At 44.7% G+C, this 14,716-nt stretch overlaps 1 protein-coding gene across 7 annotated transcripts in view; it reads right to left on the minus strand.

The window, feature by feature from the left end:
- Positions 1-14,716, minus strand: part of DIP2B (DIP2 acetate--CoA ligase B (putative)) — a 233,394-nt gene that overhangs the window by 58,499 nt on the left and 160,179 nt on the right. For 5 of the 7 annotated variants that reach the window (XM_070052227.2, XM_070052224.2, XM_070052223.2 and 2 more), the window contains 6 exons: positions 9,844-10,041; positions 8,209-8,300; positions 6,754-6,864; positions 3,916-4,039; positions 3,305-3,414; positions 379-481 (listed from right to left, as the gene is read on the minus strand). In XM_070052227.2, coding sequence (XP_069908328.1) covers positions 379-481; positions 3,305-3,414; positions 3,916-4,039; positions 6,754-6,864; positions 8,209-8,300; positions 9,844-10,041 — 738 coding nt within the window. The remainder of the gene's footprint in view (positions 1-378; positions 482-3,304; positions 3,415-3,915; positions 4,040-6,753; positions 6,865-8,208; positions 8,301-9,843; positions 10,042-14,716) is intronic. The other 2 variants (XM_089308327.1, XM_089308326.1) reach the window with 1 other exon arrangement.

The raw sequence follows: 14,716 nt of genomic DNA on the forward strand, positions 1-14,716 counted from the left end.
TTTGTAGTATCTATCAACATAAAAAAGTTCAACAATAAAGAATATCACACCTTATGTTTTAATGTATGCTTTTTAGTAGTTTAATTAATTTGATCTCAAATGTATACCTCCTTATATATGGGAAAACAAAGACACCTGAGAATCCACAGATAATAAACACATGGTTTTCTATTTCTGTACTCTACAAACCACGCTTTATATACTCAGTTTGCCCAGAATCTTAATTCCTTTAAGTTAGAGCATATTTGTGAAAAAGAAAACAAAAGCAAGCAAAGAAATGTGTCTTAGAATATTTCACTCTGAATTTGGTCATTAAACAGAACTCAGTCACAGAGATCTGACGCTAACAGTGAGGGCAGTCACGGGACGAGGTCTGACCTTCAGAATAATTGCAGGCCTGTGACAAAGCTTGGCAGTGAGACAACATTGCAAGCCGGGACACTGTAACTCCCATTACACTCCCTTCTTTGCTGGTTTTATACTAGGAAAAACAACAACAACAAAAGCATTAAAACGCATTAAAATTGTCTATCTCAAATCACAAAATTAGAATCCCAAACCAAAACCCTGATAAGCCATTCTAACGGGCTGCATTTAACATGTTAAATATGAATATTTAAGACCACTCTGATCCCAAACTCTTCATTACACAAAGCCAGGACTCTGTGTGAAAGACTTAACGTCTGATTCATCATCGACGCGAAGGGACTGCTAAAAAGTGCGACTTGAGCTGCACTGATAGAAACACAGAACCAAGTACAACTGCCTGTTGGTACCACAGGGGACTGGTTCCACGGCACCCCCTGGATACCGAATCCACAGGTGTTCAAATCCCTGATATGAAATGGCACAGTGTCTGCATACAATCTGGGCCCTCTCCCCAGATGCTTCAAATCACCTCTACATGATTATAATACACTACATCAATGGTTGTGATACTGTATTGTTTAAGGAGTAATGACAAGATAAATAGTTCAATGCAGACAGAATTGTTTCCCCAAGTCTTTCCCATCCACAGTTGCTGAATCCCTGCTGCAGACCCCATAACTGCGCACATCGAGCATGGCACTGCGGGGATAAGGGTGTGTGACATGTGTTCCCATCTGTTGGAGTTGTCCAGTGTGGCAGGGCAGACCTAGAAAGCACTGGATTATAATTGGGGTTTTCCCTTGAATGTGCCACTCAAGTTGCTTCGAAAATGTATTTTGGTTTGTTTGAGAGACAGGGAAAGAGATTCCATCTGCTCATGGTCAGAGCAGAATTCTTGAGAGAGCAGACCAGGAAGCCAGTGACCAGAGGCTTAGGGAGCACAGGAGGACAGACTGACTCACCAGGGAGAGAGGTGTGGACTAAGTTGTGTATTTTACCTGGCTGTGTATTTGTCCTTTAAACATACTCCGATGTCATCTGTCATGAAACATAATCAGATCTCTGCCATCAATAAAAAAATCCTGCTTCTATCCAACACAGTCCCATCACCTACTGCCCACTATCTTCCTTTTCATAGTCAAAGCATTCAACGTTGGGTAATTTTCCCCACAAAATTTCTTTTGAAATTATTGATTGCTTATTCATTAATCTAGCAAAAGGCTTCTGTGCCTCTGTGTCAGGCAGGGTGCAGAGCTGTCAAGGGTGTAGCCTGCAGAGTCACATAGCCCTGTGCACCACCTCTGTCGCTTTACAGTCATGTGACCTTTGGCCAGTTACTCAAGTTCTCTGAAGTTTCTTTATATATGTAAAGCAGGTTTAATAAAAGTCTCAATCTCAATGGGTACTTGTGAACACTCAATGAGATAATGCATTTGAAGCTCTTATTTGGGTACCTAGTATGCAGTAGAACTTTTTTTTTTTTAAAGATTTATGTTATGGGAAGCCAGTGTTTTGGCACAGCAGGTGAAGCTGCTGCCTGTGACACTGGCATCCCACGTGGATGCTCGTTTGAGATCCAGCTCCCTCCTAATGCACTGGGGAAAGCAGTGGAAGATGCCAAGGTTCTTGAGCCCCTGCCCTCATGTGGGATATCCAGAGGAAGCTCCTGGCTATTGGCTTCCATCTGGCCCAACCTTGACTGTTGTGGCCATCTAGGGAGAGAAGCAGCGGATGGAAGAACTCTCTCTCTCTCTTTCTCCCTCTTTCTCCGTAACTCTGCCTTGCAAATAAATTAATAAATCTTTTAAAAAGAAGATATATTTATTTATTTTAAAGGTAGAGTTACAGAGAAAGGGAAAGACAAAGATCTTGCACCTGCTGGTTCACTCCCTAGATAGCCACAATGGCATGGGTTGAGCCAGGTTGAAGCTGGGAGTCCAGAACTCCATCTGGTTCTCCTATTTGGGTGTGGCAGGAGTCCAAATATTTGGACCATCTTCCGCTGTTTTCCGAGGCACGTTAGCAGGAAGCTGGACTGGAAGTGAAACAGCCGAGACTCAGTTCGGCACCCATACATCCTGTGCCAGGAGGCCAGCCCCACAGCAGGACTTAATCCCTCAAGTGGATCACGCTGCCGATTGCTTAAGTTCATATATTAACTTTCAATACCAAATCCTCTAGTCATTTGTTTCTTCTTGTTCTTTATCTTTCATCTGCTGAATCTGTTCCTTCCAAGCACAGCTTTTTTGCCCCATCTCATCACTGTCTTTCTCCCAACGCCTCTAAACTGGGGAAAAATTATTTCGTAAACCTTTGTACTTCTTTACAGTCTTCACGTGACTTTTTCACATGAAGGATTAATTTGTTTACAGTCTCTTGTTTTTGCTTTCTAAAATTTTATTTTTGCTCATTTGAAAGGCAGGCAGATAAGCAGACACAAACGCACACATGCACCCCTCGCTCCTCCCCACACAAAGAAAGTCTTCCAACACTGGATCACTCCTCAAATACACACAACAGCTGGCGCTGAGTCAGGCAAAAGCCAGGAGTCCAGAACTCAACCTTGATCTCTCACAGGACAGGGACCCAAGTACTTGACTCATCATCTGCTGCCTCCCAGATAAACACCAGAAGGAAGCAGAGTTGGGACTTGCAACGAGGCAGCTTGACATGGGATGCGGTGTCCCAAGCACTGTTTTGTAATCATGAATCAATGTCTACCTCTGCTTTCTCCTGAATGTGTATTTATGATAAAAGTAACTAGAAGGGGCCACTGCGAAGTGTTTTACAAGCCCAAAGATGGAAATGTCACAAAGCAGGAAGGCCTTCCAACACCAGAACTCCAGAGCTGCAAAAAGTTAGTTTCAATTTTGTTAAGACAGCAACTAATGCCAAAGAAAAAGCAAGAAGTCATGTTCTAAAGCCCGGGACTTACCTCAATGTATGCTGGTTCTGTACCAGCAGGTGATATGTGGGGCTGCCAATCCTTAGGTGGCTTTGAAAGGTACTTGGAATCTGTTACAACCCATTTGAGCCGGGGCCAACCTAAATCAAAGCCAAAGTAAAAACTGAATTGCCTAAGCTATCATGAAAGGAGTTTACACTCAACTTGTCATTTTCAATATCAAAAGACTAAATCAAAGTCATTTTATAATGAATAAAATACTGTATTTTATTAGCTTTTAGTGAAGCACTACCAGACAATTATGCCTTTCGTCAAAAGCACAACTGTTCCACACGCTAGTTCCAGGTCTAGCCTCTGTCTCTACATGTGGCACTTAGCGCTAATGTACAGAGTGCAGCTCTTTCCATCCAGCAGCATAAGGGTTAAGGACAGAGCTGGGTTCAGATCGCTGCTCTGCCATATTAGCTGGGACACATCCTCTCTGTCTCAGCTTCCTCACCTGTAAAACGGGGTAATAATGGTGCCTATGTGATAACACTGTGAGAATTAAATAAAAACATATGTGACATGCTTTGCTATTGTAAATTAAAATGCTAACTAAAGGACTCAGCACTGGTAATTCAGGAATAAATGACACTGACCTTTAAACTGTACAATTTCTCCATTCTGGGTTTTTGGCAGCCCTTTCAGACAGACTTCGCTGGTAAGAGCTAAGGCAATACCACAGCTTCCTAGCAAGAAGCCAATCTGCTGACCTCCGGCATCCTATGGAGAGAAGATAATGAGCAGGGTAGGGGAGCGAGCACGAGCACCCCCTGCCTCAGACCTGACGCTGACTCTGGCACTCGTGAGTAACATTCGTGAAGCCCCACCGGTATCTGGCAATTGTCAAAATCCAGGGACGGTATGTTCTTCCAAATACTTTCTATAATAAATGATTTCCGTGTACAAACCAGGTATTTTATCAGCCTGTCATGGCTAATGGTAAATCCTATCAACCAAATGTGACAGTTTTATTCAAGAGTCAGCAATGAGTCTCTTTCAGATTAGTTTCAGGAAACAAATAAACATTGATATGATCAAACTGTCTCACTCTAAGCCCCACCCTCAAGTAAAATAGTAAAGCAATTCAGGTCACAACTAAATGACATAAACAGATACAAAATGTCCAAATTTATATGAAAAGTCAATGCATAGTTTATCCTAAACCCATATACTCTTTTTATTTTTCTATTTTAAAGGAGGTAGATTTGAGGTCTAAAAAGCAGCAATAAAAACAACATTAAAAAGCAAAAGATACAATCTAAAATAGTACCATTAAAATGTCACCTTAAAAGCATAACTATGAAGCCATACCAACCCTGCCATGTTAAGAGTTTATGTAAGATGCTACATCCAATGAACTAGAGTTTCAGGGATGCTACCAATTTATTTGGTTGAGGTTTTTTTTTTTTTTTTTTTTTGGTTTGGTTTGAGATAGACAGATATTGTTTATTTATTTATCTGAGAGAGTTCTTCCATCTACTGATTCACTCCCAAATGGTCCCAACAGCCAGGGCTGGTCCAGGCTCAAGCCAGGAGCCTGGGACTCCATGCGGGTCTCCACATGGGTTTTGGAGGCCCAATTACTAGGGCCATATTCTGCTTCCTTCCCAGATGCATCAGCAGGAAGCTGTTCAGAAGTGGAGTATCAGGACTCAAAACCAGCACTCTGACACAGGAAGACATCATCACAAGCAGCAGATTAACCTGCTGTGCCACAACACTGGCCCCCACCAATTAATTAATTACTTTCTTTCTTTCTCTCTCTCTCTCTTTCTCTCTCTCTCTCTCTCTCTCCCTCCCTCCCTCCCTCCCTCCCTCCCTTCCTTCCTTCCTTCCTTCCTTCCTTCCTTCCTTCCTTCCTTCCTTTCTTTCTCTCTCTCTCTTTCTCTCTCTCTCTCTTTCTTTCTTTGGACAGGTGGAGTGGCCAGTGAGAGAGACAGAGAGAAAGGTCTTCCTTTGCTGTTGGTTAACTTTCCAATGGCCGCCGCGGCCGGCGCACCACGCTGATCCGATGGCAGGAGCCAGGTACTTATCCTGGTCTCCTATGGGGTGCAGGGCCCAAGCACTTGGGCCATCCTCCACTGCACTCCCGGGCCACAGCAGAGAGCTGGCCTGGAAGAGGGGCAACCAGGACAGAATCCAGCGCCCTGACCAGGACTAAAACCCGGTGTGCTGGCGCCGCAAGGTGGAGGATTAGCCTAGTGAGCCACGGTGCCGGCTGATGTCTTTCTGATTCTTCTCAGAAAATAATTTCTTACAAATCCATATTCTCCACCAAAAATTCACCTTTGACACCAACTCTCAGTAATAAACTGTAAGAGAAAATTAGGGTCAAACAGCTCCTGGAGAAATCATTCAAACACAAGGAATGTTCTACATAGGCCTCGTTTCATAGGGCTGATGTGTTGTCAAAAATCTATAGTAGTGGGGCTGGTGCTGTGGTGTAGCAGGTAAAGCCACTACCTGCGATGCCAGCATCCCATATGGGCGCCAGTTCGAGTCCCAACTGCTCCACTTCCGATCCAGCTCCTTGCTAATGTGCCCGGGAAAGCAGCACAGGATGGCCCATGTGCTAGGGGCCCTGCACCCATATGCAGACCTGGAAGAAGCTCCTGGCTCTTGGCTTTGGCCTGTCCCTGCCCTGGCCATTGTGGCCGTTTGGGAAGTGAACCAGCGGAGAGAAGATCTGTCTTTCTCTCTCTCTGTAACTCTGCCTTTCAAATAAAGATTTACTTATCATTAAAAAAAAAAAAAAAAAAAAAGAAGAGGGCTGGCGCCGCGGCTCACTTGGTTAATCCTCTGCCTGCGGCACCCGAATCCCATATGGGTGCCGGTTCTAGTTCCGGTTGCTCCTCTTCCAATCCAGCTCTCTGCTGTGGCCCGGGAGGGCAGTGGAGGATGGCCCAAGTGCTTCGGCCCCTGCACCCACATGGGAAACCAGGAAGAAGCTCCTGGCTCCTGGCTTTGGATTGGTGCAACGCTGGCCGTGTCGGCCATTTGGGTAGTGAACCAATGAAAGGAAGACCTTTCTCTCTGTCTCTCTCACTGTCTATAACTCTACTTGTCAAATAAATAAATAAAAAGAAGAAGAACAAAAAGGAGAAGAAGAGGAAGAGCTGGGACCCAAACCCAGGCACTCTAATATGGGATGCAAGTATAGCAAATGGCGTCCTGACCACTGCCAAATGACCACCCAAAATGATATACAATACTACAAAAAATTCTAACTACACTAAAAACACATTATTTGCATGCCACTAGGAGATTCTAGTAAATAATTTTTATAAGCCTTTCGTATGTTTAGAAAGTGAAGCTGAGTACTTCAGAAAATGGTCAGACTGTTCTGATGTCATGATTGAGTTGACTGATCCAACAAGAACCCATGCCTGCTACACTACATCAGGTTACATTCCTGTTAAACTTAGCAGTGTTACCTTTCTGGTAAGAGGTACCTCTATAGGCACTGGAATCACTTCAGCCAAGAGACAGCCATAAAAAGCCACCATAAACATGACTGGATCATTGTTGGGGTAAACCAGGGCTACCTAAAATTCATAATGACATTCAATAACAGGAAGAACATGATTAGCTCTTTCAGTGTTAGTAAGATATATAGTATTTGTCATGTCCAACAGTAAGTCAAACCAGTCAATAACCATTTGTTCAAAAGGACTCACACATCTAGCAAAGAGCTCCATCACTCTCATGATTACAGTACACATTTGGGGAGGTACATGCAACTCTTTCTCATTATCCTTAGAGTTTTTCACTTAATTCTATTGATGATTTAGCAGTTAACTCATCTTAAGTGGTACCTACTTTTGAAATCTAAGGCAATTTACTTTAGTGCAGGGTTAAAGCAATATCATCAATGTTAATAGGTCTCTCTGGACAGACTAGCATATGAAAGATAAGCCCGAGGTCTCTGAGAGCGCCTACAGATGCTGACTGACTTGACTACTGCCATAGGGCCATAGTAAGGTTTCCTACTGTTCAACTAATTCATGGTACTCACTCAACAACCCAAGTGTTCTAGTATGAAGGCACTGCTAACAGACTTAACACTGGCAGGAACCAGTATGAATATGAAGTTAATTCACCAGCAACAGATAAACAGCAGAACCTCCATGGTATGTTCAAACCTATGAACTTATCTACCACGCATGCATCACGGGGAAAACCGATCCAAAAATCACAGAAATCACCATTGCAGAGTTGGTGACTGGGATAGTCACAGATTAACATCTGTCTCACCAGACTCTTCTTTTCCCTTCTTTTGCTTGCAAGTTTTCTTAACTCACTCCCAAGATAAGTTCAATTCTGAATCTTAGTAAAACTTCTACAGTTAAAATATTAACTCCACTTAACAACCCATTTCCTTCTGTTCACCAGTGTCTCTGCTGCTAAGTAGTCCCTGAAGTGTTCAGTGAGACAAAGAAAATAGTCGTGTGTCACACTTAAAAAGCCACACTTAAGCTCTGTGCGGCAATGCAAAGAGGTTCTAAGAGGCTGGCTTAGGAGAATCTACAGTCATGAGTCCACCAAAAAGAAAGCCATTGTACAGCTGGTATCTTGTTCTACATATGCGAAATTAAAAAAGGTTCCATGAGGCATTCTGTAAGGGAAGAAAATCAGAGTTGTATTGTAATTCTTGATGTTTAAATATAAAACACTTATTTCCAGAAAGACTTTGCTTTCTCTTTTTGTTAGCACTTCAGGAGTGTACGGAAGAGCAGCTCAAGAAAGGGCCGTGTGAACGGCCCTCAGTCTGTGCATGTAAAAACCATCCACCTAGCAGTGGGCTGACCTGGGTTGGAACCAAGAATAAGAGTTAATACAAATCTCCTGTTGTACATCAAAACTCCAAAATGTACATAATAGACAATTACCCTGTCTCCAGGTTTTAACACAGGTTCATTTTTGGTGCCCAATTTATTAAGCAGAGTATAGGCCAACTTGAGACTTCTGCTCCACAACTTTCCTGGAAAAAGAAAACAGTCACATAAAAAATTTATGCCTATCTCAGCGAGACAGCATTTAGTTCATCAGCAAATTTAAGACAATGGCCAATTCCCAAAGCTGCATCAGATGAGCAGTCCCCCACCCCCACAAAGCTTTATATCCATTCTAGCTACAAAAGCCTGTTCTGTCTTGCAACAAAAACAAATCATCACCAGATGTTTGTCCTAGCTTGTACAACATTTCAAGTTCTTTTCTGAAATAATCTGAATATCCCTAGAAATAATTTTTTTTTTTTTTTTTTTTGACAGGCAGAGTGGACAGTGAGAGAGAGAGACACAGAGAAAGGTCTACTTTTGCCATTGGTTCACCCTCCAATGGCCGCCGCGGCCGGCGCGCTGCGGCCGGTGCACCGCGCTGATCCGATGGCAGGAGCCAGGAGCCAGGTGCTTTTCCTGGTCTCCCATGGGGTGCAGGGCCCAAGCACCTGGGCCATCCTCCACTGCACTCCCTGGCCACAGCAGAGGGCTGGCCTGGAAGAGGGGCAACCAGGACAGAATCCGGCGCCCCGACCGGGACTAGAACCCGGTGTGCCGGCGCCGCTAGGCGGAGGATTAGCCTAGTGAGCTGCGGCGCCGGCCCCCTAGAAATAATTTGATATGAGCTGATCACACTTATTTAAAGATTGATTTGAAAGGCAGAGCCAGAGCCAGAGAGAGAGAGAGAGAGAGAGAGAGAGAGAGAGATTGATTGGGGGAGAGATTGGGGGAGAGGAAGAGGGGTAGGGGCAGAGGGAGAGAGAGAGAGACATCCCTCTCTGAATAGATGGATAAATATATAGATACGTATGTACATATATAAATTTCTCATGGTTCACTATTTCTCAAAATACATAACATGTTTCAATTTTTAAATAAAACTAATTTTCACCATACAACTTTAATACTGACCAAAATTTTTTCCTTTTTTTTTTAAGATTTACTTGTTATTTACTTGGAAGGCAGAGTTAGAGAGAGAGGAGAGACAGAGAGAGAGATCGTCCATCTGTTGGTTTACTCCTCAAACATCCACAATGGTCACCAGGAGCCAGGAGCTTCTTCCGGGTCTCCCACATGAGTGCAGGGGCCCAAGCACTTGGGCCATCTTCTGCTACTTTCCCAGGCACATTAGCAGGGAGCTGGATAGCAAGTGGAGCAGCCAGGACCCGAACCTGTACCCATACTGGATGCCAGCACCACAGGCACTAGTTTAACCTGCTAGGTCCCCACAATGCCAGCCCCCAAATGTTTTTCTAAAATCCTCTCCTAACATTAAAATGTTAATAGATCTACAAAATCGCTCTCCTTTTGGCTCTACCCAGTATCAGCTGGCTTGCAAATGTCACTTTAGCAAATAAAAATACTTGGCAACAGCTTTACTTAGAACCTAGGATCCCATTAAATAACTGAAAAGTTCTATGGGAACATGATGCCAAGAGGCTGCCCAACACCAGGATAAAGACACCACCCATGACATTCTGAAGAACTCCCGTGGAGGAGGAAGGATCTGGACCACTGTAAACTCACCGTAGGTCAGAGTGTACACGGGCTTGCCTGTCACGTCCAGCGCAGTCAGACAGGAGCACTTGGCCTGCGTGGTGCCCCAGCGCTGCAGGGCAGACTCCAGGGCAGGTGGCCAGTTGCAGATGACTCCCAGGGGCTCTCCCTTCACAGGCGTCATCTGCCGCCCCTCGGGCTTGGGCTGGTTGGGGTCTGGCTGAGGTACTGTACCAAAAAACAAGAAATAAGATGGAATAAGGACAAACACCAGGTAACACAACTCAGGGCCTCCATTCCCAACTAGATCTCCTTTTCCTCTTCATCTTTTTCTCATGTAAACTCACTTTGAGAAAAGCAAAGTACATGTTAGAAAGGGAAATCCATAAACTTGGCCTCATTTAATTGCCTATCTGACTGTAAAATCACATTCAGCATGCTGAACCCAACAAGCAAATCCCAACGCCGATGAAGACAATCCCTGTCCATGTACAAAACCACAAAGGACAAATTTCTTTCTAGCCATGTCATCAACTGTAGTAAACTTATTTAGATACATAGGCAAACTGATTCACCTGAACCTCCCTTGCCTCCTCTGTAAGATGGGAATGATACCAGCTACACTGCAGGGTCATTATCATGACATTCCCAGTATCCGCAGCTTGGTGACCTCTCAGACAGCTGACCCCTTTGCTTCCTGGCAGGCTCCTACTTCACCTTTCCTAGGACTCACCGCCAATGGCACATTCTTGGCAAACCACTCCCAACTATTCTGTGAGAAGTCTCCTCCTTCCGAGGGCTCCCCCAGCATGTGGCAGTCTACACTTAGCAAAGCTCTGAGGCTCCTGCATGGCTTGTCACTCTGTGGGCTCCCTCTCACACCACTGCCCCAAGAGGCTTCGAGCTTCCTCAGAGAAGGGGGAGTCTTGTTCCCCTAATGCCTACAGTGCCTACTGCATACAGATTGCTCAACAGTGTTAGTTGAATTAAACTAAATTTTGGGGAAAAACTGCTAGATTATTAACATCATTCCAAGAATCAGAGGTGGGTCATATTTCATATTCTTTCCTACAGATAAAACTAAGTCCTGGGGCCGTGCTGTGCCAGCATCCCATATGGACAGTGAAAGATGGTCCAAGGGCTTGGGCCCCTGCACCCACATGGGAGATCCAGAAGAAACTCCTGGCTTCAGGTGGGCCCAGCTCCGGCTGTTGCAGCCATTTAGGGAGTGAACTAGCAGATGGAAGATTCACTCTGTCTCTCTCTCTGCCTCTCTGTAACTCTGCCTTTCAAATACAAATACATACATACATACATAAAGTCCTTCGTAGCTTCATCTCAGCCCAGTGCAGCTGTTGAGGGCATCCGGGGAGTGAACCAGTGGACAATAGGTCTTGATCTCTCTCTCTCTCTCTAATTGTCTTTCATATAAAATAGATCTTAACACAGATCAAAACACTAAAATCTTTTTAATTTTTCTACAATGAACTACATTGAATGTTTATTAAAATAATAAAAAAGCAAAAATATTTCTATTTTCATGGCAGGAAAGGTAATTTACACATGAAAATGTCAAGTATTTACTGAGTGCCAATTATGTGCAAGGGTGTGAAAAACACTGAGAAAATAAGTGCTGCTCATATTCTTTGAACAAACATTTATCATGTGCCTAATAAGTGCCTAATTATGCAAAGAATGCAGAGTCCCAGCCCTCAAGGAATATGAGGGCAATGAGGGGTGGGGACAGGGGGTGGAGAGAGGCACACACACACACACACACACACACACACTCTCTCTCTCTCTCTCTCACTCAGAACCAAGGCCAGGATCACATGGGCTTATTCCTTTCCATAAAAGCTTTTGATAGGGGCTGGTGCTGTGGCACAGTGGTGCGGGTACGAGTCCCAGCTGCTCTACTTCATTCCAATCTGGCTCCCTGCTAACAGGCCTGGGACTATGGTCCAAGTCCTTGGGTCCCTGCATCCACATGGGAGACCTGGAGGAAGCTCCTGGATCCTGGCTTTGGCCTGGCCCAGCCTCAGCTTTTGTGGCCATTTGGGGAGTGAATCAGTGGATGAAGATCTTTCTCTGGCTGTGCCTTTCAAATACATAAAATAAAAATCTTAAAATAACTAACTAGCTAAATAAAAGCCTCCGTTAGGGGCTTGCATTATGATGAACAGGTTAAGCCATCACCTACAACACTGGCATCCTATGAATGCTGGTTCCTACTGTTCCACTTCCGATCCAGTTCCCTGCTAGTGTGCCTGGGAAGGCAGCAGAAAATGGCCCAAATGCTTGGGCTCCTGCTACTCACGTCAGAGACTTGGATGGAATTCCAGGCTCCTGGCTTTGGCCTGGCCAGCCCCAGCCATTGAAGCCATCTGGGGAGTGAAACAGTTGATGTAAGATTGGTCTCTCAGCCGGCGCCGCGGCTCAATATGCTAATCCTCTGCCTTGCGGTGCCAGCACACCGGGTTCTAGTCCCAGTTGGGGCACCAGATTCTTTCCCAGTTGCCCCTCTTCCAGGCCAGCTCTCTGCTGTGGCCCGGGAGTGCAGTGGAGGATGGCCCAAGTGCTTGGGCCCTGCACCCGCATGGGAGACCAGGAGAGGCACCTGGCTCCTGCCATTGGATCAGTGCGGTGCGCCGGCTGTGGCGGCCATTGGAGGATGAACCAATGGCAAAAGGAAGACCTTTCTCTGTCTCTCTCACTGTCCACTCTGCCTGTCCAAAAAAAAAAAAAAAAAAAAAAAAAAATTGGTCTCTCCCTGTAACTCTACCTTTCAAATCAATAAATACATCTTGGTGGTGGTGGGGAGCTTCTTTTTTTTTTATTTTATTATATCTTTTTTTTTTTTTTTTTTTTTTGACAGGCAGAGTGGACAGTGAGAGAGAGACAGGGAGAAAGGTCTTCCTTTACTATTGGTTCACCCTCCAATGGCCACTGTGGCCAGTGCACTGTGCTGATCTGAAGCTAGGAGCCAGGTACTTCTTCTCCTGGTCTCCCATGCGGGTGCAGGGCCCAAGCACTTGGGCCATCCTCCACTGCCTTCCTGGGCCACAGCAGAGAGCTGGACTGGAAGAGGAGCAGCCGGGACAGAATCCGGCACCCCAACCGGGACTAGACCCGGGGTACTGGCACCACAGGCGGAGGATTAGTCAAGTGAGCCACGGTGCCAGCCTCCCCTATTAAATTCTGAAAATCATGACTTCATCCATAAATTTTAAAAAACAATTGAATTAATCAATTGCTGCCTAAATCACTTCCTCTGTGAAGCCTTCTGTAACTATAAAGACGAAACTAATTTCTTCCCTTCTTTAAGTTGCCTGTAGCTGCTAAAACATACTGGATAACTATGCTTCCATCCACAGCAGAGTACTCAAAAAAGTCTGTAGAGAAGTGAAATGAAGGGCCGGCACTGCAGTGTAGTGGCTGAAGCTGCTGCTTTTGACGCTGCCATCCCATGTCAGAGTGGCTCTTTGAGCACTGGCTGCTCTGTACCTGATGTGACTGCTTGCTAATGCAACTGAAAGGGACAGCAGAAGATCTTAGAAATAGGAGGAGGTGGAGGAGGAGAGGGAAAGGAAGAGAGGGGAAGAGAGGAAAAGGAAGAAGACAAATGGAATTAAGATTTAGAAATCCAAAACATTTTTCATGAATTTTTGGAAGATGGTGTTATGCATGGATTTCAGAGATTCCTTTTTGTACCAAAATAAACTTCTTTTAATTTCACTTTACATAATATTTTTGAAAAAAAAAAAAAAAAACTTATTTGAAACTTTTGAAAAAATCTTATTTGAAAGGCAAAGAGACACAAAGAAACAGAGAGAAAGCTCTCGTACATTGGTTCACTTCCCAAATGCCTACAACATCCAATACTAGGCTAAGCTGAAGGCAGGAGCTAGGAACTCCATCTAGGTCACCCACGTGGATAGCAGGAACCCAATTATTTCAGCCATCACTGCTGCCTCCCAGGGTGCAACAGCAGGATGCTGGAGTCAGGACTCAACGCAAGTACTCCAATACGGCATGCAGGCAATGGAACAGCTAAGGAAAATGGTCACCTCTCCAGAAACTTTTTAGAGTACCCTTGTATATATTTTAGTATTGATCTAACCTGTAAATAGCATGAAGGAAGCAACTACATTTTAGTAAATCTTTGAATCTCAGCATCTACCACACTTTATTTTATTTATTTGAAAGGTAGTTAGAGAGAGAGAGAGAGAGAGAGAGAGAAAGTCTTCCATCTGTTGGTTCACCCCCTGAACGGCCACCACAGCTGGAGATGGGCTGGTCCAAAGCCAGGAGCCAAAAGATTCTTCTGGGTCTCCCAGGTGGGTGGAGGGACCTAAGCACTTAAGCCATCTTCTGCTCCTTTCCAAGGTGTATCAGCAAGGAGCTGGTTTGGAAATAGAGCACCTGGGACTCAAATGGGCGCCCATATGGGATGCTGGCGTTGCAGTTGGTGGCTTAACCCACGACACCACAGTGCCAGCCTCCACCCCCTACACTGTCTTACAGAGGGCAAACATATATGTGTTGCTTCACTGGTTTAATGAAAGGACTATGTTATATGAAAAAAAGGACTGGGCAAGCTTTTGAGGTCAAACTTGATATACATAGCCTAGAAAAATGCCAAATATAAGCAACTTTATTTTTAAAAAGACCACCATTCTTCTGATGGATTTATTTATATATTTGAAAGGCAAGGCAAAGGAGGGAAGAGATACAAAAAGAAAGAGACGTGAGAGCAAGAGAGAGACACCTTTCACCTGCTGGTTCACTCCCCAAATGCCCACAACAGGCACCTGTGGGGCAGACAGAAGCCAGGAACCAGGAGCTCCACCCTGATCTCCCACATGGGTAGAAGGGGCCCGGAGTACCAGGGCTGTCTTCTGCT

Source organism: Oryctolagus cuniculus, chromosome 11 (genome assembly GCF_051225735.1).
Source record: "Oryctolagus cuniculus isolate XC-2025 breed Fujian yellow rabbit chromosome 11, ASM5122573v1, whole genome shotgun sequence".
Taxonomy (NCBI): domain Eukaryota; kingdom Metazoa; phylum Chordata; class Mammalia; order Lagomorpha; family Leporidae; genus Oryctolagus; species Oryctolagus cuniculus.